General features: G+C 56.9%; 11 protein-coding genes across 11 annotated transcripts; 6 read left to right on the forward strand and 5 right to left on the reverse strand.

The window, feature by feature from the left end:
• Positions 1-131: 131 nt before the first annotated feature.
• On the reverse strand, positions 132-1956 carry B0T15DRAFT_387728 (general substrate transporter; the record flags this gene model as incomplete). The annotated part of the gene is made up of 3 exons (XM_062864404.1): positions 132-327; positions 479-1767; positions 1852-1956. 3 exons carry the CDS (start codon positions 1954-1956, stop codon positions 132-134), a joined length of 1590 nt encoding a protein of 529 aa, XP_062725130.1.
• Positions 1957-3702: 1746 nt separating this feature from the next.
• Positions 3703-5174, forward strand: B0T15DRAFT_389727 (uncharacterized protein; the record flags this gene model as incomplete). Its single annotated transcript, XM_062864507.1, has 3 exons — positions 3703-4037; positions 4091-4791; positions 4864-5174. The coding sequence occupies 3 exons, from the start codon at positions 3703-3705 to the stop codon at positions 5172-5174; spliced, it is 1347 nt and encodes a 448-aa protein (XP_062725131.1).
• A 2671-nt stretch (positions 5175-7845) lies between these two features.
• Positions 7846-9901, forward strand: B0T15DRAFT_481087 (uncharacterized protein; the record flags this gene model as incomplete). The annotated part of the gene is made up of 5 exons (XM_062866002.1): positions 7846-7878; positions 8085-8243; positions 8325-9073; positions 9113-9693; positions 9753-9901. 5 exons carry the CDS (start codon positions 7846-7848, stop codon positions 9899-9901), a joined length of 1671 nt encoding a protein of 556 aa, XP_062725132.1.
• Positions 9902-10753: 852 nt separating this feature from the next.
• Positions 10754-12993, forward strand: B0T15DRAFT_423957 (beta-lactamase/transpeptidase-like protein; the record flags this gene model as incomplete). The annotated part of the gene is made up of 4 exons (XM_062865603.1): positions 10754-11366; positions 11441-11569; positions 11643-11907; positions 11996-12993. The coding sequence occupies 4 exons, from the start codon at positions 10754-10756 to the stop codon at positions 12846-12848; spliced, it is 1860 nt and encodes a 619-aa protein (XP_062725133.1). The 3' UTR covers positions 12849-12993.
• Positions 12994-13189: 196 nt separating this feature from the next.
• B0T15DRAFT_385916 (glycosyltransferase family 2 protein) lies at positions 13190-15193 on the reverse strand (the record flags this gene model as incomplete). Its single annotated transcript, XM_062864302.1, has 2 exons — positions 13190-13783; positions 13850-15193. 2 exons carry the CDS (start codon positions 15191-15193, stop codon positions 13190-13192), a joined length of 1938 nt encoding a protein of 645 aa, XP_062725134.1.
• A 2389-nt stretch (positions 15194-17582) lies between these two features.
• On the forward strand, positions 17583-18451 carry B0T15DRAFT_386593 (uncharacterized protein; the record flags this gene model as incomplete). The annotated part of the gene is made up of 2 exons (XM_062864333.1): positions 17583-17983; positions 18070-18451. Coding segments are annotated over 2 exons (783 nt in total), but the record flags the coding sequence as incomplete, so codon positions are not given.
• Positions 18452-18908: 457 nt separating this feature from the next.
• Positions 18909-20314, reverse strand: B0T15DRAFT_488096 (uncharacterized protein; the record flags this gene model as incomplete). The annotated part of the gene is made up of 4 exons (XM_062866474.1): positions 18909-19623; positions 19683-19824; positions 19893-20116; positions 20178-20314. 4 exons carry the CDS (start codon positions 20312-20314, stop codon positions 18909-18911), a joined length of 1218 nt encoding a protein of 405 aa, XP_062725136.1.
• A 485-nt stretch (positions 20315-20799) lies between these two features.
• B0T15DRAFT_405548 (uncharacterized protein) lies at positions 20800-22569 on the forward strand. Its single transcript, XM_062865298.1, has 3 exons — positions 20800-21083; positions 21134-21520; positions 21577-22569. The coding sequence occupies exons 1-3, from the start codon at positions 20919-20921 to the stop codon at positions 22276-22278; spliced, it is 1254 nt and encodes a 417-aa protein (XP_062725137.1). The 5' UTR covers positions 20800-20918; the 3' UTR covers positions 22279-22569.
• Positions 22570-24373, reverse strand: B0T15DRAFT_515294 (nineteen complex-related protein 2-domain-containing protein). The gene is made up of 2 exons (XM_062868176.1): positions 24199-24373; positions 22570-24099 (listed from the first exon to the last, which is right to left on the reverse strand). Exons 1-2 carry the CDS (start codon positions 24305-24307, stop codon positions 22637-22639), a joined length of 1572 nt encoding a protein of 523 aa, XP_062725138.1. The 5' UTR covers positions 24308-24373; the 3' UTR covers positions 22570-22636.
• A 182-nt stretch (positions 24374-24555) lies between these two features.
• B0T15DRAFT_488099 (uncharacterized protein) lies at positions 24556-25039 on the forward strand (the record flags this gene model as incomplete). The annotated part of the gene is made up of 4 exons (XM_062866475.1): positions 24556-24618; positions 24711-24782; positions 24840-24914; positions 24965-25039. 4 exons carry the CDS (start codon positions 24556-24558, stop codon positions 25037-25039), a joined length of 285 nt encoding a protein of 94 aa, XP_062725139.1.
• Positions 25040-25246: 207 nt separating this feature from the next.
• Positions 25247-25800, reverse strand: B0T15DRAFT_481092 (uncharacterized protein; the record flags this gene model as incomplete). Its single annotated transcript, XM_062866003.1, has 2 exons — positions 25247-25425; positions 25515-25800. The coding sequence occupies 2 exons, from the start codon at positions 25798-25800 to the stop codon at positions 25247-25249; spliced, it is 465 nt and encodes a 154-aa protein (XP_062725140.1).
• Between the last annotated feature and the right edge of the window lie 161 nt (positions 25801-25961).

The following is a 25961-nucleotide window of genomic DNA, read 5'->3' on the forward strand; positions in this document are numbered from 1 at the left end:
GCTTTGATCCAAACAAACAATAATACCTCCTTGACATAAAACGTACTGTACGTAAACATCATCATCATATCATATCCCCGCACCACCGAACCAATAAATACTAGTATTCCATGGTCTAAGTTTCTAATAATTCAAGCCACCTCGGTCTCGCGGGCCTGCGGGCCATCCTTCTCCTTGGTCTCCTCCTCGCTGACCGACTTCTCCGGGACATCAGTAACGCCGAACAACTTGTCCATGGCCTCGAGCGAGATGCCCTTGGTCTCTGGCACGAAGAACCAGACGAAGAAGAACATGGAGAAGCAGAAGCTGCCGAAGATGAGGTAGGTTCTATAATAATCATCATAAACATAGACGGGTTAGTCTTTGCGTTTGTGCGTCCTAGTCCTGTGTGGAGAGGGAGGAGGACAGGTCTCAGAAGAGAGATGGGTGAGGGGGTGGTGGGTAAATGAATGAGCGTGAGAGTAAAAAAAAGACTTACCCGTATCCGTAGGCGCCGACGGTGACAAGCATGTTGGGCACGGCGCGGGCGACGACAAAGTTGAAGAGCCACTGGGTGGCGGCGGCGTACGAGACGTTCAGGGAGCGCAGGCGGGCGGCGGGGATCTCGCTGGCGTAGATCCAGCAGGCGGGGCCCCAGCCGAACTGGAAGAAGGCGGCGAACAGGAAGATGGACACGAGCGCGACGTAGCCGGCGGCCGGCACCACCTCGCCCTCCTTGGGCGGGGCAATGCGCACGTACAGGCCGATGTAGAACATGGCGAGCCCCTGGGCAATCGACGTCCACAGCAGGCTGCGGCGGCGGCCCAGCGAGTCGGCCATGAACAGCAGGAAGCAGATGCAGCTGGTGACCTTGACGATGCCGTAGATGCCGGTGCTGAACAGGCTGGTGGACGTGCCCTTGAGCCCGAGGTTCTGGAAGATGGTCGGCGCGTACGTGTTGATGGCGTTGGTGCCCGTCATCTGCTGGCAGATCATGAGGATGATGCTGATGAGCGCGCGCTTGCGGTTGCCGGCGATGGTCCACATCTCGCGCTGCAGGTTCCAGAAGGTGGCGCCGCCGATCAGCCGGCGCTCGTTGTCGAGCTGGTCGATGATCTCCTGGAACTCGTCCTGGATGTAGGCGTGCGTCGGCGGCAGGTTGCGGATGCGCGCCAGCACGCGCTTGGTGTCCTCCCAGCGGTCCTTGCGCGCGAGCCAGCGCGGCGACTCCTGGCACATGAGCATGCAGACGCACAGCAGCCCCGCCGGCAGTGCCTGGATGGCGAGCGGGAAGACGTACTGGATCCTGGTCTCCGGGAAGTGGATGCTGACCGAGTAGTTGATCCAAAAGGCGATCATGCCACCCGTGACGATGAAGAGCTGGTAGAGGCCGGTGAGCAGGCCGCGGATGGCGCGCGGCGCGTTCTCGGACACGTAGATGGGGTTAATGGTGCTGGCGGCGCCGACGCCGACGCCGCCCAGGAAGCGACCGGCGTACATGGCGCCCAGGTTGCCGAGCGCGCAGGCCTGCATAATAACACCGATGATGATGACCATTGACACGCCGATAAGGCACCACTTGCGTCCGAACCGATCCGTCAGGGGGGACGCGAGCAGGGCGCCGAGAAAGCAGCCGGCCTGGAGTGTCGAGACGATGTTGGCCGAGAGGTTGGCGGAGGCAACGGACTTGGGGTCACCCAGACCGAAGTCCCTGACGAAGGGCTTCAGCACAATGACACCTCCGATGACAGACGAATCCCAGCCAAAGGACATTGCGCCGAAGCAGGCCTAGGCAAGACAAGACAATGCGGTGTCAGCAATCCCCTCCGTTCCTGAGTAAGCACAGAGAAACAAAACGAGGTGCAAACTCACCGAACAAGCCAGCATGTACACGCGCCAGCCGTAGATCTCGGGAGGATCCGAGGCCATGGCCTCGTTCTTCACGATCTTCCGCAATACCCTCACCGAGAGCGACATTTTGGCGGCTTATCTGTCGGAGTCGGGACAAGCCGAGGAGGAGGGAACGTCCGGGACTCGGGATGGATATCTCAAGGTGCAATACTGGGGATCTTTGAGTTTTAAGAAGTTAAGAAGGAAGAGACGGACCCCAGATACCGGGACTCGAGGCGGGAGCAGCAAGACATGACGGCAGCAACCCGGGCCTTTTTGTAGCCACTAGCCACACTGCGTCTCCGTGATATCGACCCATGGATATTCGCGCGGATGAACGGGGTTCGAGATCACCCTTCCTGCATGCTCGCCTCTGATTGGGGGGGGCCCATGGATCGATCCCGGGTCAGCCCCATGTGCATTCACACCTTGGGCCGTGCGGAGACATGCTTGATGGTGTTTTCCGCCAGGGCACTTTACAAACACGCCGTTCGGGTCAGGTTATGGCCTGGTAGCGTCTAAACTCGCTCGCCGCTCGAAAGTCACCCCGGCGCCGTGTGTCTGGGCGTGCCTTCGCGCTTGGTTGATAGGTAGCGTCAAGCCACGATCCGGCTTGTTGCTCTCGCCTCTCTTGCTTCTCTTTTTTCCACCAAAAGGAGACGCCGCCAAGGGGCTTTGACCCCTGGAGCAGGTCAACGGCTTTCCCGCCCCGGTGCCAAGTGCCTACCGCCAAGACGGTGTGGCGACAGTCGGATTTACATCTGAACTCGTGTAATCCTCCGGGGCGTCAGCTTCAGTCCCTGGTTGACAAGTTGAATGACTAAGATACAGTTTACTTCCTTTGCTCACAATGATTCAGGTATTGTACCGCCGGAGTGGATATCGGCATTGTATCGAAGACTCAGTCACCTACCCACAGTCCAGCGCACAGCGCATGAGTTGCAACCATCCTTATCGCGCTGCTCAGTTGCCTCTTGAGTGCCATATCGTATTAGGCTATTCATGGTGTGGGGTAGAGACAGGGTGGAAGTTTGGGGTTGCGAACTGGGCCACCCAAAAGGCGGGGAAGTCCTCTGGGGAAAGAGCGATGGAGTCTGGAGTCTGGAGAAAACAAGCATCGTGCAAGATCCCCCGGCCCCGCACAATCCTTCTACTATGCCCGACTGTGAGGATCTTGAGCTTGAAATAGAACCCGAATTTTCCAATGTCCTCATTCTCAGTGCGGGCAGACCGTGTCAAATCACATACTACTGTACGTAAGGGTAAAACCGGGACCCTGCTATCCGCCATTAACTTTCTTTCTAGAGCTGCTGGAAATCTCCGGTTTAGAGACCACCCATTCTCCAACCCATCGTGGTTTATCATGTACACAGTATGGAAGGTTTAACGATTCGAAACGATGCTCCAATTTAGCCAGCCGAGCTAAGGTACCCGACCCTATCCTGTTCCAGCCATTGACCGGGGAGTTCCCCAAGTTGACCGGCATGTTAGTGTGCGTGCCAGGCGCTGATCTCTGTCGTGGATTAATGCATCCTTTACTTTTATCCACGAATCAGGGACAGTCCAACGACGAACCGGTACATCGCGGTCAACACCATGCCACGAACGGGGAGACTGTCTGTCTCTTGACTCGCGAGGCATGGTGCAGGCCCATGATGTGATATGAAATGTGGCAGATTGACACCCTACTGGTAGCCGCGTGGTATGTACTGTGTAGGTACCTTAGGTAGCTATGCACCCATCGGTCCCATGCCCCCGGTAGCAGGGAGTCCGCAGACGTCAGACGACGCAACTTTGCCTCAAACATTCTAAAATCCCTTCTTTGACGCCAAGATGCTGCCGGAGCCCCAAGTCCAAGTCCTCGCGCGGGACCCCGCCCACCGCAAGTTCAACATCAACTGCTATGCTTTCCAGCAAGACGCCATTGTCTCGTTCAATGGCTGGCAGTATGCCTGTTTCTACACCTTCTCCCCCTCGGGGTCCTCGAATCCCCCCTCAGACCCGCTCTATGTGCACCTCGCGAGAAGACGGCTGCCCCAGGGCGAGTGGGAGGTCATGGTGCTCGATGACTATCCACAGACGACCGACGACGGACACAACACGGTCCAGATGGGAATTTGTCCCGGCGACGGCACCATACATCTTTCATACGACCACCATTGCGACGTGTAAGGGGCGTCGATCAAGGATGAAAAGTGCCGCAATGCTGACTTCACCTCAGCCTGAGGTACCGTTACTCAGTCCGTGGCCTGGCTGCAGACCCGGAGAAGTTCGAGTGGGTACCTTCGCACTTCACACCAACCCTGGATTACCTGCCCGGCCTGTCGTCCACCCATCGCCATTTCAGATATGTGACCTACCCTCGGTTTGGGTTCGCCGATGACGGCGACATGTTCTGCTCCTTCCGCGACGGCAAGGCCGGCCTCGGCAACGACTACCTGTACCTCTACCGCGGCGGCAGCGGGCGCTTCGAGTTCGTCGGGCCGCACCTGACCGGCATCCGGAGCAGCCCGTACGTCCACGGCATGGACTGCCGCAATGGAAGGCTGCACGTCACCTGGGTGTACCGCGGCTTCGTGCACTACGACGGCTGGGATGACCCGCTGGACACAAAGCACAAGCAACAGGCCGGACCGAACGGCGCCGAGAACAACCACAACATCTGCTATGCGTGCAGCGACGATAAGGGGTACACGTGGAAGAACGGCGCCGGAAATGTCATCGCCGACTTGAGGAAGGGCGAAAGCATTACCAACGAGTCCGAGGGCATCGTAGCGTTTGACATCCCCAAGCACTCCGGCCTCACCAACCAGGAGGCGCAGGCAGTCGACCAGGAGGGCGGTGTCCATGTATTGAATAGGGACACCACGGATGGGGATGGCGACGGTCCGGTGTGGAAGCACTATCACAAGTCCCCAGACGGTTAGTGATTGTGAACATCAGGACCACTTAAGTGGAAACAGCGGGTAGACCGTAGTGCTGACGCGAGTCCAGGGACATGGTCTCGGCGAGCACTCCGGCCCGTCAGCGGCAGTGCGCGCGGCCGATTGGCCATAAGCAAGGCGGGCGATCTGTACATTGTGCTCCCGGATTTCGAGGCGACGAAGATCCAGATCCTAAAGTCGTCCAAGGCGGGTGGGTACTCGACCTACGAGGAGGTCTGGACCGGACATGGTTTCTCGGGCGAACCACTGGTGGACTCGGCCAGACTCGACCAAGACGACGTCTTGTCGGTGCTGGTCCTTACCAAGGAGAAGGCCAATGCGGGTGAGAGAAAACTTGCTGTCCTGGATTTCCAGCTCTGATGTCTCCGGGCACCGGGGCGATGGCGGTGTTGCTGTTTGCGATGTGGCATAGTAAGGCCGAAAGGTCTTCAACATCTTCGTGGAGAACGTCGTCGCGGGACAGTGGCAAGCCTGCAGTCAATGTGGGTGCCCGGCGCCCGCAGCCCGACAGGGCACTGGACTGGATGGATATGAGCCCGGCTATTGCCGGGCTCGACATAAATCCATCCATCCATTCATCCCGATTCATCCAGGCACTTAACCCACCGCACCTACAGCCCCTCAGTTTCCAGCTCCTCCGCAAGAGCCATTCATTCCCGGTAGGTATAGTCTGCATTAGAAACCCCTTCCTAAGGTCTACAGACACTAAAAGACTTCTCCGGAATACGTGGATAGCACAGTGAATCTGAAATGAAAAAAAAAAAAAAAAAAAAAAAAAAAAAAAAAAAAAAAAAAAGGAAGAAGGAAAGAAAGAAAGAAAAAAAATAGCGACCCTTACTCTCGTGGTTCCGAAGGACTTTCCCGCCTCAGACCCTTTTCGAATCATCGTGTGTATCGAAGGAAATCTGTTGTGTCACTTCGACCCAGATCTCCCGGAGACTCTCGCAGTAGAGGACTTCACGAGTCGTCCTGACCATCCAGTGTCTCACCAGCTGGCACGAATGGCTCTCAACACCTGTTCCCGGTCTGTGGTCCCTCTTCCCGATGTCAACATCAAAGAAGCGTTCACGGGACATCCCGCCAGCGATTCTTGGAGTCTCCCCGTCAAAGTCGATTGCTCCATCTCGAGCACAGACAATGACCCTTGTGTGGTCTATTTACAGTCGAACAAGGAGCTGGATGATGAAGGCAATGTCGAGTTCATTACGGCGGTGCCGCGGACGGCGAAAGCTAAGGCAAAGTATGGATATTTCGAAATGTTACCGGTGGAAGACTAAGGGGTAGAGACAAAACATAGGGAGGCGGGCTTGTCACTTTCGTAAATTCATTCGAGGGATTAGTATGAATGACAAAAAGGCTGTAGCACGCGTGTTGGTCGAAGCTGCAAGGGATCCTATGATTGTTGTTTAGGATCAGCAAAGTACCTTATGTTAGGATTCTTTGGGCTTGGTATAGCCAACACTGGGTCGTGGTTAAAGAGTATCAGAATAGTGGCACCGGCGATCACTGCCGTGGCTAATTATTTGGCCGAGTAGGTAAGGTACTGACAAGAATATGATGGAAGCTCCCTGGGGATATCACCTAGGCCGAAACGCTGAACCACGAGATATGATCCTCCTGGGTACAATTGGTGACAGGGAGGAAATTCCAGCATATTGGCTCAGTTCGGCTGCTCGAACAAGTTCAATGCGATCTGCTTCCTATCTCTCGTCCGGTCCAGGTCTTTCGCCTGCGAGTTTTGACAGCTGATTACAGTCTCGACTTTCAACGTACAGCACGAAAGTCCACGATGCAAGACGGTCTATGACCGGAAAATACCGACCGGTGTATTCCTCTGGGTGGCCCATGTGAGGCACGAAGTTTCCTACTCATCTCCTCTTTGACGGGTATTACCAAGGGTCGAAAGAACGGGAAAGTGCGGTCAACGAGTCCCGCTTCGTAGTGACGACACCTTGAACTTGAAGATAAGCTGCGACGACTGGATGTTTCGGCCAAGCCGGCGGCCGACCACCGACAAGCCGGAAGAGCCTCAGGATGGAAATCGCGGCTTTACACCATGGTTGATTATTAATTCGCATCCCTAACAGGGGGCGGGACCCTGGCGCGGAAAATGCATCTCAATCGCGAATGTGCGGTATACATTCCTGAGGACTTGATGGATGTGAACGAAGTAGAATGGGCGACGCCTTCCGGCCTCCGTCACCGGCGCCGTTTGTACCTACAGTAGGTAGCCGTTACGGAGGAGAGCCCTGGTCCGGGAACGCGAACAGGATTTCGTCCGGCAAAACATCGGGTGAGCATTGTGTCGGTCTGCTAAGTTAGCAACAACGCCAACTTGTGATGGAAGCTGCCGTTTCCACTGCTTCCAGGTTTCCTTGTTTGTGCTGCTGGCTTTTCAGCTGGCCATGGTGGTTCGTACCCAGGCAGACAGCAACCCACAGCGCAACTTTCAGCTTGCGGCATTCTGACCCCGACTGCCGATTGGTCCCTAGATCGACCCGATCGGCGCCACACGCAGATGCATGCATACGGGCCGTGTTTTCGGTGAAGCCACCCATGATTCATAATGCTTTTTTTACGGTAACTGACCGAGGATCTTGACTGGCCATTGCTTGCTTTAAACACGCTCTCTCGCAGTTGATGCCTCGAAACAGCGGAAATCCATTTGCTAACTAAAGTACGCCTCAAATGCGCATATGCTTGTTCGGCCTTGAGTCCCACTTTCTCTTGCCCAGTGGTGTATCTTACTAGCGCGCCTGGCTCAGCTCAGGCCGACTCAACTGCCAAGCAATACCGGCTTTCAGGAGCCCCACATTCGGGCTAGCCAGATGTGGAATGCTCGGGGATGGGCACTGTTTCGCATCCCAGTCGCTCCCAGGATTTCACATGCTCCTGCGCTGGGGCGCATAAAAGTTAATGATATTGCATCGTGTAACCGTCAGCCAGACAGGACCGCCAGAAGCTAGCTGAGGAGCTACGACCACAAGAGACACACCACACTAGCGCACACTTATGTACTACATAGCAGACCATGGCTCCAGCCCAGAATGTCCCTCAGTCTCCGGTATTCAGCTCTCCAGTCTCGCCACGACAGCAAACGGTCGCCGCTAGTTCTGACGCTACCGTGACACTACTAGTCAACCGCAGATCGATTGATCATCGACAGATGCGTCCCAGAGCCACGGGTCCCTAGAACCTTAAAGCGCTTGTTGAAGCTCCATCTCGATGGCCCATCTTGTTCAACCCAGACCTGGTCTGCCCCCTTCCCAGATCACAGTGGTCACCCCGCCTGCACCGTCCTTTCACTACTTCCGGACTGCGGATCGACGCCCACGATCCCGCACCAAGCTCACGGTCGAAGAGAGAGAGAAGGTGCTGGGGGTCAGACGGCAGGGTGCATGCCTGAGGTGTAGGATCCTCAAGATCCAGGTTGGGTTTGTCCCGGGCACACACCCATCCTCCTAGCTTCCTACCTTAGGTACCTAACCGGGACTCTCTCTTTACCCCCAGTGCTCCGTCGATAACCCGTGTCAACCCTGCTTGCAGTCGGCCGTGAAGGGGTTCGAGAGGAAGGTCCTCTCCTTCTGCTACTGCGTGCGGACCCGCTTCGCCGATGTCAACATCTTCGATTCGCCTTGGCAGCTAGAAGGAAGACTAGGAGGCTCATCAGGTCCAGGACGAGCCACCGCAACAACAACAACAACAACAACCATGCAGATCGACACGCTCATGCAGCGGATGAGCGCCCTGCTCGCCCGCATCGCCACGCCCGCGCACTTCTCACTCACCTCCCACCCGGCCGCCTTCAACAACGCCCTGTTCGCCTGGCTCACCGACCCAGACTTCCACCTTCCCAACGGCAGCATCGTCGGCCTGTGCTGTTCCAGCCTGCTGGGGCTGCAGTTTCCGGCTCCTCAGCAAGAACGGGGGAATGACGAAGACGACGACGGCCTGCTCGCCGACTTCCGCCGCTTCGTGCTGGCCACATCCCTCGTCCACGCCGGCTGGCGCGACAGCAGCAGCAGCAGCAGCAGCAGCAGCAGCAACGGTAGCAGCAGGGGCTTCATTACCACGCGGGACCTGTGCGCGGTGGGCCAGGCGTCGGGCGCGCGGCTGCTCCGCCGGCTCGACCGCGTGCTCACGCCGCAGTTCCTCGCCCGCTGTGGGCGCGACTCGTGCCAGGTGCTGTTCCTGCTCGTGCTGGGCGCCGTGCTCGGCGTGGGATACTCGTCGCCGTCGCACCTGCTTTCTTCAGCTTCGTCCGGGGAGAACAGTAGTAGTACTACTAATACTAGTAGTATGCACCATCGGACGCTCATCAGCCCGGAGTTCCAGCGCAGTCCGACGCTGTGGCTCGCCATGAAGGAGCACCTGTGCCAGATGCTGGCGCATCATCTGGTGTTTGTCGGGTCGATGCTGGGCATCAGGATGGATACGGGTCTGGAGCAGAGGATTATCGATACTGCGGTCAGGAGGTGGCACAAGGCGGAGCAGTTTGTCTGGGCCGATGTTGTGGGTTTACCATCCAGGGAGGAAGGGAGTTCGTCTGCAGCGGCGGAGGGATTGCCGGGGACAGCAGCTGTCGACCCGAAGAGCGAGGCGGGAGAAGCGGCGCCGCCGGATCCAGGTTTGCACGAGCCTCCTTCCTGGAGCAATCCGCCGCGGATGGCGCCGCAGTTGGTCCCGATCCATGTCCCTGAGCTCCGGGATTTCCAGCCGCGAACGACGGAGGACTGGTCGGAGAACCCGACGTCATACCTTGCCATGTTTGACAAACCCGAGAGCGGCGGGTTCTCTGGGTTAGGAAGCGCCTCAGAGGACCAACGCACGGCGGATACAGGAAATCAAACAGGTCCAGAGGCGAGGTCCAAACAGAAAGGTATAGGCTCGCTCAGGAACATTACGTGACAATCACAATAACTAACAGAAGCAATTCAGCGCCGGAACACATACCGCCGCGGGAAAGGAAACGAAGGTCAATATGGCTCGTCCGGCCGTTCGATGCCGGGCCAGAGGGTGGCTTCATCAATGTCCACGCACGTCTACAGGGCGGGATGGGCATGGAAAGTCTGCGGGCGTTTGTATGACGGCTTTTTTCCAAGTTCATGGTGATTCAGATGGACGATGTGGCAGGAAGTGTGGATATTCTCCCGCCAGGGACACCATACGTCCCAAGCTTTATCATGATTCATGAAAATAGATTTCATCGAAGGTCTTTCTGATAAGCCCTGTTCAGTTCTTCGGCCATGTTACACAACTGTCCCAGATATTCCTGGGTTCTTCCTGTCCCAGGGCGTTTCAAGGTCTATCCAAGAGACATTTTCTTCCGAACAAATAAAACCAATCCGCATCGGCCATTCATACGCAGTGTTGTGCTGCCCGGGGAGACCTGAATTAGCCAGATGCCGTAACTTGAAAGAGAGAGAGTCCCTTGGCGCTTCCGGAGCAAGGCAATATGGGAGATTTAGCCGGCCTTTACCAGCTTGTTAAGATAAACTGCTATATCTATGGATCTGCCATCGGTCACTGTCACATCAGCACAATGCTTCGCCTCGCGGTCTTCCTCCAATTTTTCGGCAGGACTCCGCTCAGACGTCCTCCCCAAGTTTTGGGTACCAAGCATGCCCGGGATAAAAGGTGTTCGGACCCCGGACTCCGGGAGTATGGCTGCAAAATGTTCATGTCGTACCCGATGCAGGAACCGGCGTCGCATTCCGTATTCCAACTCGTGGCTATGACCCCCAACCACATGCTGCTTCTCGGAGGACCAATCGACAAGGTCAAGAGAGACATAAAGCTGTGACACCAGTTAAGGTCCCGACTATACCCCATGGTTTTGTCTCGCGCAGTTGACGTCAAGACCCGCCAGAGAACCCGGCGTCTTCGGGGCCTTCTAAAGCTTGCCATATAGGTAGGTAGGAAGAGTAAGGAAAGTAGCAATGTGGACAAGCAAGACGTCGGTGGCAGTCCTCGCCATCGTGGCGGCAACCGCGCTCGCAGGACCCAACTGCCCTCCGCTCGGCCCAGCCTTCGAAAAGCCGTTCACTTTCAACACCAGCTCGGCCATGCAATCCGCCATCGCAAACCTGACGGCAACGCTCACAGCCTGGGACCAGAGCAATGCGTCGGCCATCCGCTCCGACATCACCAGCTACAGCATCGAGGTCTTCAGCACCAGCAAAGAGCAGCCCCTGATCTTCAGCTGGCACCACACGGCCCCGTCGCTGCTCGCACCACCATCACCACCACCACCCACTACAAACTCATCCAACAACAACAGCAACAGCACAGCTCGCCGTGTCGGCGTGTCCCAGGTCGACACCAACACGGTCTATCGGCTCGGCAGCCTGACCAAGGTGTTCACCGTGTACACGTGGCTGGTGCAGGACGGCGACAGCAAGTGGAACGATCCGATCACGCGCTATGTGCCCGAGCTGGCGGCGGCGGCGGAGCGGGCGAAACAGCAGGGAGCGGACCCCGTCGCGAATGTGCCGTGGGACGAGGTCACTGTCGGTGCGCTGGCGGGGCAGTTGAGCGGCGCTATTCGAGATTGTGCGTATTTCTCTTTTGTTAAATACTGGGGAGGTGGGTGGTTAAAGAAAAGGGGGCTGACTGATTGATGTTAGATGGCTTGATGGGAGAAGTCACGCAGGAGTTTGATCAAAACGAGGCGGTCGGGCTGGGATTCCCGCCGCTGAGCAAGGGGGATCCGATGTTGCCCTCGTGTGGCCAGTGGCCGCAGTGCAATAGGACGGGTAGGTCAAAGCACCACCATTAATACCCAACACTCCCCTAGGAAGCACGAAGGGGGTTGACAGACACGGACAGAGTTCTTCAACGGCCTCCTCCGCGCCTACCCGTCCTTCGCGCCCTTCACCACGCCGGCATACACCAACACGGGCTTCCAGATCCTGGCCTACGCGCTCGAGAACATCAAGGGCAGGTCCTTCGAGTCGATGATGCAGGAGAGCGTCCTCCAGCCGCTGGGGCTGAGGCACACGTACTACCGCAACGCCCCGGCCGCCGAGGGCATCATCCCGGGCAACAATCTGTCCCAGGCCGAGTGGACCTACCAGCTCGGCGACGAGAATCCGTGAGTCCACACACGATTATTTTTTATTTTATTTATGGATATCCGCTGGTAGACTAAGCACTAAGTATTTTTTTTTTTATATGTTCAGCGCAGGCAACATGTACTCCTCCGCAGCGGACATCTCCGCCCTCGGCCGCGCCATCCTGGCCTCAACCCTCCTCCCACCCGTCCTCACACGGCGCTGGCTCAAGCCCGCAGTCCTGACGTCCGAGCTGATCGCGGGGGTGGGCTACCCGTGGGGCATCCGACGCATCGCCCTCCCGTCGTACGGCGCCAACGGCAAGCGGGTCGTCGACGCCTTCAACAAGGCCGGCCGCATCGGGTACTACTCGTCTCTGTTAGTGCTGCTGCCGGACTACGACGCCGGCTTCACCGTGCTGCTCGCCGGCGAGGCCATCCCCGGCAACGCCAACTTCAACCTCGCCGACGTGGTGGGCGCCGCGCTGGTCCCCGCGCTGGAGGCCGCCGCGAGGGAGCAGGCCGAGGCCAAGTTTGCGGGCGAGTACTACCACAACAACGACGGGGGCAATTCATCGTCGTCGTCGCGGCTTCGGCTGACGACGCAGTCTGATCGCCCGGGGCTCGGGATTGAAGGTTGGGTGAGCAATGGCACTGACATGCAGACCGTGGCTGTTGTGCTCCAGGGCGGGTATGCGCCGGTCAATCCGAGCATCCGGCTGTACCCGACGGGGCTGGAGACGGTGCGGAGTGACGGGAGCAGGAGGGTGGCGTTCAAGGCGGTGTTTGAGGACCTGAACCTGCCGGCGAGGGATCCCGCCCAGGCTATGTTCTCGACGGATTGTGGCACGTGGGTGTCGTTTACGGGCGTCACGTACGGGACGCAGCCGCTGGACCAGTTTGTGTTTGAGGTGGATGCGAAGGGGCAGGTTGTGAGTATTGAGAACCTCGCGCTGAGGGCTGTGATGAAGAGGAGGAGGTAGTACGCGGGCGGGTGTGAACTGTGAAGAAGGTCAGGCAGGGCTGAGTGAAGTGAGTGATGGAAAGAAGCTAATGCGGGCTGTCTGTGTTTCATTGTCTTGCTGCTGCTTTCACGCAGCACGCACACATTCATTTATTCTGTCGGGCAAATCATCATCTTACTAGTACTGGTAGCAGGACTGTTATATCAACTCGTTCTTACATATTTATTTAGGTTGTGATACAAACAAACATAGTGGACCTCTTACAATCTTGGTCTATCCATCTCTTTTCACCCTTATACGGACTCCACACTCCTCCTTCTTATATAAAGCAAGTCCTCCGACTCCGGCGTTCTAAGAGCTCACCTCTTCTCAGCATTAGCAATCAAAGAAGAAGATGACGAGCAACCAGGAGGCGAGACCACACCACCATTGAAAATCTTATCCTTTCCCTTCCCCTTATTAGCAGCCTTCTTACTCCACCGGCCCCCATTGATCATCCAGTCCACCACGCGCTCCACCTCCTCCATCGCCTTCAAAATCTCCCTCTCTGTCTCGTCCACCCCCACTCCCACCACCTCCTCCTCCTCTCCACTACCACCAACAGAAGAAGAAGTCCTCTTCCTCAGAGAATTCATCTCCCTCGCCGCAGCAGAAAGCTCAGCGACGCGCCGCAGCTCCGCGCGCAGGTTCTTCCCATGCGTGTCGGCGGTGCGCTGCTCGCGCTGCAGCGCCTCAAACGCCTCCCTGAGCTGCCTCAGCGCGGCGATGAGTGGGAGCTGGTAGTTCTCGATGTAGGCCAGGTTCTGCTCGCTGATCTCGGCGACGCGGGCGCGGAGGTTGCGGAGCGTGCGGAGCGTTGATATGGGGCGGGGAGGATGTGCTGACTGTGGATTGTCGTTCACGATGGCGGGATCAGGGGTTTTAATGGGAGTAGTGGTGGTGGTGGTGCTAGTCTCCATGGAAGACGTGGTGGGCTCGTCGGTGGTGGTGGTGGCTGTTGTTGTTGGTGTTGGCTTGACGGGGATCTTGTCGAGGCGGCGTCCTGACCATGTGCAGTCCCAGAATGTCAGCAAGGCCCAGAGCTTGATGAGGCTGTGGAAGTAGCCGAAGAGCAAGTAGACAGGGAAGCATATGATGTCCTGCGGATGTCGACGGAAATAGTCGAATACCTTGACCGTCTTGCTCATCAGAGTCCAAACGACCAGGCTGGGCAGAGCATAAGAGTGCGCCGCGTAGAAGGAGGAGCGGGTCAGGAGGTAGACGAGCAGCGGGTCCACGACGGCAGCAAAGTTGGTCAGCGACGTCAGGTAGACGGCATAGACGCAGTACGGCTGGGTGGCCCACACGGTGCGGTCGGTCACGAGGCTGCAAATGTTGGATCGCCACGTCGTGCGTGCCCAGCGCCGGCACTGGCCGAGGAACTTGCGAGCCAGCGGCTTCTCGATGCCGATGGTCGTCTCCATCACCGCGTCTTCACAGTACTGAATCTTAATCTTCCAGCCGTTGCGCACAATGAACCGTGTGATGTAGTTGTCGTCGTCCGGGTTGAGCGGCCCCAAGAGGCCAAAGAAGAACCGTTCAGTGGTGTAGTCCTGGAGGAATTCACGACTGCGCAGGATCTCGGTGCGAATGGCGCAGGCCCGGCCCGACACCACAAAGACGCCGCCGTCGACCGTGTTCGTCGCTCGGATCTCAAAGTTGTGCCGGTAGAGGTACGTCGCGCCGAGCATGTTCCAGATGCGGCCCCAAATGTCCACGTCCTCTTTCCTCCGCACCCGCTTGTTCGTGCCAACGATACCCACCGAGGCGTCCTCGAAGCCGCACAGGACAGACTGGAGGAAGCGCGGGCCCCAGAACACATGGTCGTCGAGCAACACCGTGATGGGCGTGTCGATGTGCGCTATGGCGTGCGCCACTTGAACGCGCTTGTTAGCGACCTGCGTCCTGTCGACCACAAACTCGACTAAAGGGAAACGAACTTCGACCTTGCGAATGCTTGCTTGGACCCTGGCGCAGAGAGCGTCGCCGGCCGTGACAATCACGATCTTGGCTGGCCCGTTCTGCGCGCACGACACAAGACACTCTTGGAAGTCTGCGTCGTCAGGGTTGGCTACTACCGTGGGAATGACCGCCGTCACGTCTCGCCGTGGCACGTAGGTCGGTCCCTCCTTCCGCGGGCAGCGGGCAGGTGAGTAACACCAGAAAGCGACCAGGTTGATGACTAACCTCGCATACCTCCATATAAAGAGACACAGGAAGAAGTAGAGATAGGAATCGTGACCGCTCACCCAGTTGAAGAGCGCATGCAGACCCACGACCGTGGCCGCCATGACGATTATGTTGAGGACAGCTCGGAGGCGCATCATGGTTTTTCCTGGTGGTCGAGGAGGCTCGCTGCCACCTGCCATCGTTGAGGTTGTCGTGTGTTATTCGACGGGGTTGGGTTGTACAAGTACGGCTCGCTATTATATTGGAAAAAGGGGTGATGATGTTTTGAGCGTGGAAAGGCAAGGGTGCTCTATAGTAAAGTCGGTTGCTTCAGGTCTGACAACATCACGGAAAGACGTATGCGTGTGCAGCACACTTAAATACAAGTTCGATAAGAATATATCCTTGGATCACCAGGCGAACGGCGAACTTGCTCTTCCTGCTTTGATGGACAATGCCCTTGTTCTCCCTTGGCGCAACTTCTCCTTCCATCCACGAACAATAACGCGGTAACCATTGAGAACAATGCCATCGTCTGAACAACGAGCCAGCCCACGGACCTCTTTCACCTTACCTCGATGGATGTGCTTTGATCTTACCATAGAAACATTACATGCTGGACATGTACAAAGAAATGATACGAGAACAAGGTGGAAGCAACACACGCAGCTCACGACATTGTGCCAGGTTAAGGCTGAAGGGATATCTCGGAGCACTGTTGTTGCTTGGTCGGATGCTCTTTCGTGTTGGACTTGAGACCAATCGAACGGAATACTGAACACCATCTGGAAGGGGCAATACCAGGTGCGTGTTCACAGACTCGAGTCTCAACCCTCATATCTGGGCCTTGCTCACTGCATTCTTGGCAGTTCTTTGTTACATACAGACTTATCTGTTCACAGGCTTATGAGATACTGCTTTGCGCCTTGGTGAAGAGCTAGATTCGGCCGTTTTGGGTGGCGCAGTGAGTAGTCCCAACTGTCTTGTACCTCATCGACCATCTGCCAGCCCGTCGGCGTTGGATGGAGCCAATATAGGCCGTCGATGAAGTCCACAACAAACATTATGGTCGCTGGACTATCGCCGCTTGCCACAAAAGCAAGATGGCTTGGACCTCGCTGACATAGTAATCCCGGCCGCCGGCAGAGTCGCACTCGACCACGAAGCCATGGGTTTAACCCATACCGCTTCTTGTCAGAAAGGAGAACCCGGGCGATGGGATATGATGAATTCATCAGGATCATAATACCTGTAGGATCTGTATCCCCTCCGGAAAGATGCCCTCGCCCCCTTTCAAAGACTTCATATACGGGACTTTACTGATAGGGTGAATGCAGGTATCCTTGAGAGAAAGGAAGAGAACACACATGCCTGGGTTAGCATCAGGTGAGCAATGAACTGCGGTGCCTCCTCTGGGAGGCCTACAACGGCTTACAGCTTTCACGTCATCGTGGCCAACATCGGGCCCCTGAACCGGACTAGAACGGTCTGGGTGACGTTCACTTCCGTGAAAATTATGATGGTGCAAGAACTGTGTTGGCCACGGGCGGTTAGAGATGTTGGACAGGAGTAATGGCTGGGAATGGAATGACATCTCGCGCCAGATTACAGCCGTGTCAATGACATACGTGAGTGTGTCGTCGCAACGACCCGTTAGAGACGACTTGCCTTAACTGACCTGAATGGGTAGGGTACAGTGCGTAGTTATACTTGCACCTTTCTGCTAGTTGAACTTGGAGACCAGCTCACGCATTATTTGGCACTGGCAGCATCTAGAGAAATTCGACTGCAGTTACCCCGTCGACCCCGATGCTTATATACTAGCACATCTGAGCTTAGTGCCTCTCAAATAATCTACAGCACAGCAATTTGCGTTTATCATTACTAGGTAGGGTTCGACGAATAATCTCATGTCAACTGGGAAAGCCTAGATTTCACCGTGATCGATTATCGCTGAGCAACAAGAGTGGGAAGGGCAGTTTCACTGAAGACTCACGAGTGGCGCTGACCTCTGGGCCCATTGTATGTTCTGACGTTCTGGAAATAAGCGACTGTGTTACCTTATGCATGATGTACTACTTATAAGAACAGCAAAGACGTGGCTTTCATGTGGCCGGCCAATTAGACGTCCCGTCCCAGTCCCTAACGAGCCGGCTTCCGTTTTGAGAATCTAACAGCACTCAGGGAGGCAAGGTACACTACATGCCTGGACGTGCATGTTAGGGAGTAGGTTGGTGTTTCCATTCAGCGGTCGTCGCTTCCCGCCGTCGGTCGGCAGTGTGTCGGCAGTATATGGAAAGACCTATACAGGAAACTTTGAATCTGTAACCTACGGCCCACTCCTACATAGACACTGCTCACTGCTTCCGGGAGCGCATCACCGCCTTCGTTTCCACCACATTATGCAGATTAGTATCGCAAACAGCATCACTGTTTTACCCACTTGCCTGTTCCATAACACAGTACGGGACGCGAGGCATCTGTATATCAGCCATAGGTGATCAATTTCCCAACCCTCCGACCGGCAGTGCCCGCCTTCGCACTGGAACGATTCGACACCGACTCCGTGAGATGGTCCCGAAACATCCAGCATGCGAGAAAGCCTTCTCTATAGCGCAAGCAGATCTCCCTGCTCCCATTTTCAACCACAGCTTCCGCGTCTTCCTTTACGCACAGACCTTCATGATATCGGAATTTCCAGGTCCAGATGCGCCTGGCGCTGTAACGCTACGGCACGAATTCAAACCTCCGCCCTATCTTGAGGCCCCCTCTGTCCGCGACCCGAACAGGTCCGTAGCCCTGTTCGTGGCCTGCATGCTCCACGCCTACAGGACAGATCCGCGGTATGACGCCACAGCAATGCGTTTTGAGCTCTGCGGTGCCGACGCCACCGCCAAGGTCCTCGGCCGACACGGCTTCTCCGTATTGACTATTCGTGAAGCTTGGTATGCCTCTCTTACACCCTACGTGTACTCTATGAACCACAGCCACCTAGGCATTATCGCTAATAATGAAGTGGTTTGCCGGCCAGGCTCGCCGTCGCACTTCATACTACCCCTAGAATTGCCGAGGACCTCAATGGCATCATCCGGGCTTTAAGGCTTGCTGTGCGAGCGGATTTTCACTGTTTTCCCCTCCCGAACCTGCGGCTGTTGCCTGGTGGATTCCAACCCGGCGAGTTGAGTCGGCTGATTGACGCGGAACTGCCGAGGCTCGACGTGGAGAAAGCTCTCGCGGATCGGATAGTGGATTGGGCGAGGAACAAACCGGATGAGGTGTTCGAGCGTGCGAAGGCGCCGAGGTCGACTTGGCCTGGCGAGTTGGTAGAGGTGATGAGGGCAGATTCCCAATTGAGTCGATGGAGGGTCATGGGCCTGGAGTCCGGTACTGCGCTCAATCGAGCTTTCTACTAGTGTTGGTAAAGGCAAAGAGAAGATGCCGAACGGACGAGTCTGGAATCCAGTCCTGGCGTTCGAAACCGTCTGGATCGGGCCCGGATGAGCTCCACCCGCCTCGGCCCCACTCCGCCTCGGCCCCAAGGAACCGGAGCACGAGTGAAGGAAGCAGTCGGAGGGAGGGAGTTAGACCTCGCCGACTGAAGGGCTGTTAGTGTTTAGCTCGTATATTAACTGCTGCAGTATACAAGATCGCATTGCTTCTAACGGGCCTCTCGAACTGCAGGCCCGTCCGTTGCAAAGTCGCGTGTGTCTAATGGTGGTATCTTGCCCCTAACGCCCTGTATCCGCCCGATGTATCGCGATTCGCTATCCTGCGACGAGACCTGTGACCGCAAACGCCTGTTACATGCTCAACGATGAATGGAAAGAGATTGAAAGTTGAAGAGGGGTCCCATAGCCCGCCTGAACCTGGTCATTGGGGCGGCAGAGGGCTCTGCATCTTCGGCTGCACTCTCCTAAGACGCATCTTCAATGTCCCCGGCTGATACGACTTAGTCTTCGGGTCGTACCAGGTGTACATATCGATGACCAAGCAAGCCTTCGGCGTCTCCACCTCAACGAGGCCCCAGACGAAAAATGCCCCGCGAACGGGGTCGATCTTCAGCTCGTTCAAGAACTCCCGGCGCCAGGTCTTCTTGAAGGTTTCCCACGGTTGCGATTTGGCGATGGAAGAGCTCACTTCCTGAACCCAGGTGTTTTGATCAGGAGTCGCCTGGTTACTCTGGTCCAGCGCCGGCTTGCCCGACGCATCGGGGGCCTTGTCACGTGGGGTTGTAGGTTGCGCGGCTGCTGACGAAGATACGGAACTCGGGTCGTCTACCTCGGCCGGCCGTCTGGTGGTTTGTTGTCGAATGCGATCGAGCATTTTCTGGACTTCGGGGCTTTGCGTTGGCGGCAAAGGCTGCAGCGTTCCTGGATTCGGCCGTGCGTGAGCACCCGCTGGGCCCTCGGACGCAAACCCGAAGTATCTCGCCACGTCCTGGGCCGTTTGCTGGACCGCCGCTTTGCCCAAAGCCCACAGCCCCAGGGCCACAGGCTGCGGCCACAAAACGCGGTTCATGATCTTTGCCGTCCATGGGTCGCACGGCACAGTGGCCCACTGCAGCTCTTCTTCCGTGAGTAGTAAACTGTCCCCTGCGTTAGCAGCCTTGTCACCAGCCGCTGATGGGCCGCATGTGCAACATACCCAGACCGCTCATATGTAGGCGGTGCCATGACAGGGTACTCAATGTCCAACCAATATCTCCTAATTCTCGTTGGCTTTCCGAGTTTTATCGCAAGTATGGGGGATGATAAGGCAGCCTGGAAGGCAAGGTTGGCAACGTAGTCTGTCACGGGCACATCAGCGATTGAAGGGTACAGGCATGACATATCGACACCAAGAAGGGCACCTTACCTCTGACTCGTCTTTGCGCCTGCGGATCTTTGGATAGCCTGACGAACTCCCTCCATTCCGGGTCACTCCCCCTGTAAGGCTGTCCGGGGATCTTCTTCGTGGTCAACGGGAAAGGAATGAACAGCGGCTCCTCTTCCAGTTCGTCGCCCTCTTCTACATCGGGGAACAGAGAGGGTACTGCGAGGATAAACTGGGTGGCCAGAGCGACTTTGAGCACTGTACTTCTGCATTCAACAAACGTCAGCGGCAGGAGAGGGAGAACAGGACAGAACCGGGCATGCTCACAAGAAACGCCTCGTCGGGTTGGCCCTTTTGATCTTGACGCGCTCGATGCGGATCGCCTGGCCGCTCGGCACTTGTGACGTTAACCTCGTAGAACCCAATAGAGTCCGGAACTGGCGGTACAACGACGGGCGCGACATCGCGGCGAAGGGCTCTCGCGCGCCTCCCCGGTGGGCGTGGGGAGGAGCGGCGCACTCGGAGGACCGGAGGAGCGGGAAAGAACTAATAATTGCAGGCGCTGGCTGAGTTCGCGCGAAAATGGAGTGCGGCTGTAAGATGTGGACGTAGAATTGTCGGGCTCGTCACCTGCAGCGCTAGGGAGTTTTCTATGTGGTCAAGTTGGTCGCGGTGGATGTTGGCGATGAGCTGCAGGCAATGTCGACCCTTCGCGCGATTTGGTCGAGTCCGCAAAACAGGGAGATACCTTAGGTAGGGCCCGTATTCTGAACAGTATCCGTATGGCTGATTTATCTCGTTACTCTTTGATTTCTGCTTGTTCCATCCTGTCCGATGCTGGAGTCTTGGAGGGGCTGCATGCCAGGAAGACAAGGGTCCTTTGAAGCACAGACCACCTATTGGCCTCGGCAGCTACGCCGCGTGCATTGGACGCTGCCAACTGCAGCAACCTGAACTCCATTGACCTCGACGGCCAACCACCTATCTTCGCGACCTTCCTCTCCCGTGATCTCGCATCTCCTCGCCTCTGAGCCGATCCCATTTTGAATAGGCCCCGGCGAATTCACCATGAGGCTTCTTGCCGGCCTGACAGCGGCCGCCTTGTCTGGGCTTGCTGTCGGCGCATCTCAGCCGAGTGCCGACGCCTACCTCTTCAAGGCGTCATCATCGCAGAGCTCACCCAACACGCCCAGCATTCCCAAAGAAGTTGCTCGCCACATTCTGCTTCAAAGAGTATGCATCGGACTCATGTACACACAGTGATGCAATGCTGACCATGCCAGACGTCGAGGCAACGATATGGCAGCGACCTCCGCGATCTCCCCAGCTCGATCGACACCGAGACGGCCGTTGGCCACATCGCGAAGTTCGGCAAGAGCCCCGCGCCCTTATTCTCACACACCAAAGAGACCGAGCCTTCACAATTAGTCGTGATCGTAGAAGGTGTTGCAGCCGAGCAATCCAGCCGGTTGCGAGAAACGTTGGGCCACTCTGCCGCATACACCATTGCCGACCCCCCCTCTGCCACTGCAAACAAGTTCCTGATGGCAGGATTCCATAACATGGGCGTCGCGTCGCCGCGACAGTGCGAGCTGTCAGAAGTAATCAACCCCTTCAAGGCGGATTGCTGGAACGGCCCTTCCGCAGTCGTCAAGTACGACCTACGAAAGGTGAAACCACCTCCGATTCCTTCCGTCCAAGCCGTGCTAACCTGCTCAACAACCAGTCACCCACGACACTTGACTCTCTCGTCGACAACCTCCCAAGACTAAACAACTTCGTAAATAACGGCGAGCTCGAAGTCCTTCTGGTCCTCCTGCCCGAATCAAGCCGCAATTCCAAGCTCAACCACTGGAGCGCCACCGCCGCTGGAGCAGGATCATGGGATAGCGCATCCGACCTCCGCCGGCGACGGCACGCCGAAGAGACGGTCATCACCGACCACCAACTGAGCATCGACGCCGAGAGCGACAACGGCGAGGCCAACCACCCCCCCGCCGCCACCGCCGCCGCTACTACGACTACGACCCTCGACAACGCGCGCCGCACCAAGAAGCCGATCCCGCAGTGCTTCGCCTCCTACGACGGCTGCATGGCCCAGACCAACTCGTGCTCCGGCCACGGCGAGTGCGCCAACAAGTACGGCGGCAACACCACGTCCTCCGCCTCGGCAGCGAGCTGCTTCGCATGCGTGTGCAAGGCCAGCGTCGTGGAGCCGGGCGATGGCGCGCGGGCGCAGGGACGCAGGACGGTGCACTGGGGCGGGAACATGTGCCAGAAGGAGGACGTGAGCGTCGAGTTCTGGCTGATTGCCGGCTTCACTGTGACGATTGTAGGGGCGGTCACGTTCGCGATTGGGTTGTTGTTCAACGTCGGGGAGGAGAAGTTGCCTGGGGTTATCGGGGCTGGTGTTAGCAGGTCCAAGTAAGGTAACTATGGTACGATTAACCCAAGGTCACTGGGGTCGGCGATGGGGGTCATGGGGAGAATATCCGTCATGGGGCGTTCATAACGATGTTGTCTCTTGGCTATGCTATACTGTTACTCAAGGGCTCAAAGACTGTCTTGTACGGAGAGTTGTGTATTGGTCGAACTAGGTACGGAAGGGGTTGTTGGTGTATCATATAATGGCGTCGGTATGGCATGGGATGCGTTTGATCTTTTGCTTCCTTTTCCTCTTAAGGTAGACAGACACTAGATACAATGCACTTGGTTACAGTGACAGTACTTTCGATGCATTAGAATATTGGCATACGCCTTGGGCTACTCCCCGCCTTGCTACCATCTCAAGCCATCTCCATGTCGTCGCGCCTTGTTGGCGTCGCCCCAAAGCTCTCAAGGCCCCGTTCCACTGGTTGAAAATCACCTACGATGCCCGGGGGCAGCGGCCTCAGCGGCGACTGCCCGCTCACGATCTTTTCTACATCCCCCGCCTGGCCGCCAGCACTCGCCACTACCGCCTGGTACTTCGCTCCGGCCTGATTCAGGATCTCCTGCACCTCCTTTTCCCTCGCAAGGATCTCCTCCTTTTCCTTTTCGAGATCCTCTATCCTCGCCCGCTTTCTCGTTACCTGGTCCTCGAGGCCCCGCACAATGTCGCGCATGCGCTGCAACACCTCGTTCATCTTCGGCAGCGGCTTCATGCGCGGGATGGCATCCGGTCCTGTCATGGATCCGTCCAGATCCATGCCATCCGGGTCATGCGGCCGATGCAAGCCATCCATGCCCGCACGGCGCTGCGCAGCTTCGTACGCCGCTCGACGCTCCGCCTCGCTGTCGTCGGTCTCGGCGTCGGAGCCCTCTTCGGCGGCGTGTATCAGCTCTGCCATCTCCTGCCGATGGCGTTTCGCTGCTTCCCGCTCAGCTTTCTTGCCTAGGGCAAGGCCGCCGTCAGATACGAACTCGTCGTATCCTTCGCCTAGGTCCTCATCCTCGGCTATGAGGCGCGATTCCCTCTTCTTCTTGCTCGGGAGATTGACCGACATCCGACCCCCTTGTCCCCGTTCCGTCTCCTCGTCGTCAGACCCGTCTTCGAGAGAGATGAACTCGGCTTCCTTGGCTAACCGCGCCCGCCGTTCCTTGCGTTCGCGAATTTCAGCTTCGGTAAGAATGTGGGCAGCCGCGGTTGGCGTCGACGCTGGAGGAGTTGCTGCGACGTCTGTTTGTTGCACTACTAGCGCACCCTCAAGCTCGGACTCGTCCAGCTCCATTTCATCTCCGTCGTCGCGGATCTGCAGCGAAGCAAGGTTTTGCGGCGTGTTGGGTGTCGAACTCTGCAGTTCCTCGAGGTATTCCTTGCTATATTTCGGCCGCTCCTCCTCGCCGCCGAAGCGCACCGGTAGGCGTCCCGTGAGGCTCTGCAGGGAGGAGGTTCGGCGGAGCGCGTTTTTCTCGAGCAGGCGTTGACCGAGCGGCTTCTTCGGCGTGAATGGCTTCGCGACCACACTGGGAGTTGCATTATCTTCTTCGTCCTCGTCTGCCGTGGACGCGTTGGTACCGAATGAAAGTCGAGATGATGACGGGCGCTTCTTCAACCTAGACGATCCGGAGCGACCTAACACTGGACGAACCACGACTGGTGCACTAGATCTACCATCTTCGTCCCCGTCGCGTGCTGTCGCAGCCGGCGCAGATGCGGATCCTTCCTGCCCATCTTCGTCGTCGTCGTTGGGGTTGAAGCTCTTCCTGAGAGCCGAGGACTTGGCGGGCTTGTTGCGACCAAACTTGATGCGCCCTGGGGGCGCTGATTCTGCCGGCAGCGCATCAGCTTGCTCGCTCTTTGAGGGACCGATGATCAGCAACGGAGGGCTACTGAGTGATGCACGGGCAGTGGTAAGCTGAGACTCACGGTCACTCTGCTGCTCCTCGCCAGTATCCGACGATGGCTTCAGGTCGGCATCATCGTCTTCGAGGGGTTGGATAACACGCGCTTTCCGCTTGGGCCCGAAGGAGCTCATGGTGAAAGATGGGAATGGGAGAATCCAATAATCGTCACTCGGATGTTTTGCGAGCTTGGACTTCTCAAGTCTCAAGGCATCGGCGCAATTGGCTTGCAGTGGAGCTGGTTGTTATCTTATCGGCCCCACGTGACATCCCATTGACATTTCCAGCCCAAGGTTGACGCGCGCCGATGGCATCCACTGACATTTGATACCGCCGCCAAACAATTGCCCAGCAGCTCGGCCCGCGACGCACTCACATCAAGATGGCGCCCGCGCAACCAGAACTCAAGAAGGCAAGTTGCTTGCCATTTCCCACGCTGCTTCATGTATCCAATATTGGAACCGATTCCGGAACTCCACTCGCCGTCTCTAACGTACCCATTCGTGGTTGAAGTGCTAACATGCCCGCTGCAAACAGTACCTCGACAAGCGGCTGTTCGTCCAACTCAACGGAAGCCGGAAGGTCATCGGCGTTCTCCGCGGCTACGATGTACGCACCCTCCGTTTTCCCCGATAATCATCCTGCGACTTACGTGGCCCGCTATAGGTCTTCCTCAACATTGTGCTAGACGACGCCCTCGAGGAGAAGGACAACGGCGAGAAGGTCAAGCTTGGCATGGTCGTAGGTAACGTCCTGGAGGTGTTGAAGGACTTTTTATTAATGTCTAGTAGGTTATTCGCGGCAACTCGGTCGTGATGCTAGAAGCCTTGGAAAGGATCGGCGGAGACGAGAGGGGAGGGCGTTAGCCCTGGTTGTTGGCTCGCTTTGTCACCCAGGCAGGCGTGGATGGAGTACAGATCAGCACATCCGCTCGGTGTTTCTGCCATCAACAATCGAATTCTGCGGGCACAGTTTGGGAACGGCGTTCGTATCGGACACAACCGCTGGGTCGAAAAGGGCAGGACCAATTCGGACAGGTCACTGCAAAGATACCTACCCAGCATAACCAGAGTCTACCTGGTCTCCCCCTGCCACGCCGTCGCATCATAGCCGTCCATCATGCTGCCGCCGTAGGCTTGCACCCAACCTCGGATTCCTCCCGCCATCACCTGGGATTCGAAGTCGCCTCCGATTTCGGTGACATAATCCTGCAAGCACGCAGCGCAACGAGGACCGCGGCCGAGGGAAGAGCCTTATGGGCCGGACGAGGGACGGGACTTGTTAGCTAGGCAATCGGCTTCGACTCTCGATAGGCGGATGGCAATGCAAAAGAAGACTTACCGCAATAGAAGATGACCTTCTTGATTCCGGCCTGCTTGCACAAGTCGTGCAGGGCTTTGCGTGTCGCGTAGAAACTTTGAGCCGGGAGATTGATGGCACCCCGAACAGTGCCTCCCTTGCAGTCGCTGCGGCGTGCATCTACCAGGAGGAAATCTTTTGATCCTTCGGCAAGGCTTGCATGTCTCTGAAGCAGCCGAAGAACTTCGTCGGGGTAAACGACAGTGGCAATTGATCTTGGCTCCGGAAAGTCAGCCCACCATGGGCTACCGTCCTCTCGTTTAGCCATCTTTAGGCAACGCTCATGCACGTAGCTGTGACCGTGGCCATGCCTGTCTCCGTCTTCCTGTACCGCCATTTTGAGATTCCTTGGCCGCAATGTTGTCTGCTGATTTCGATGGGCGTAGTAGATTTCCGCTTGGGGACGTTAGATTCGAGCATCTAAGCATA

Source organism: Chaetomium strumarium, assembly GCF_033439665.1.
Source record: "Chaetomium strumarium strain CBS 333.67 chromosome Unknown B0T15scaffold_1, whole genome shotgun sequence".
NCBI lineage: Eukaryota > Fungi > Ascomycota > Sordariomycetes > Sordariales > Chaetomiaceae > Chaetomium > Chaetomium strumarium.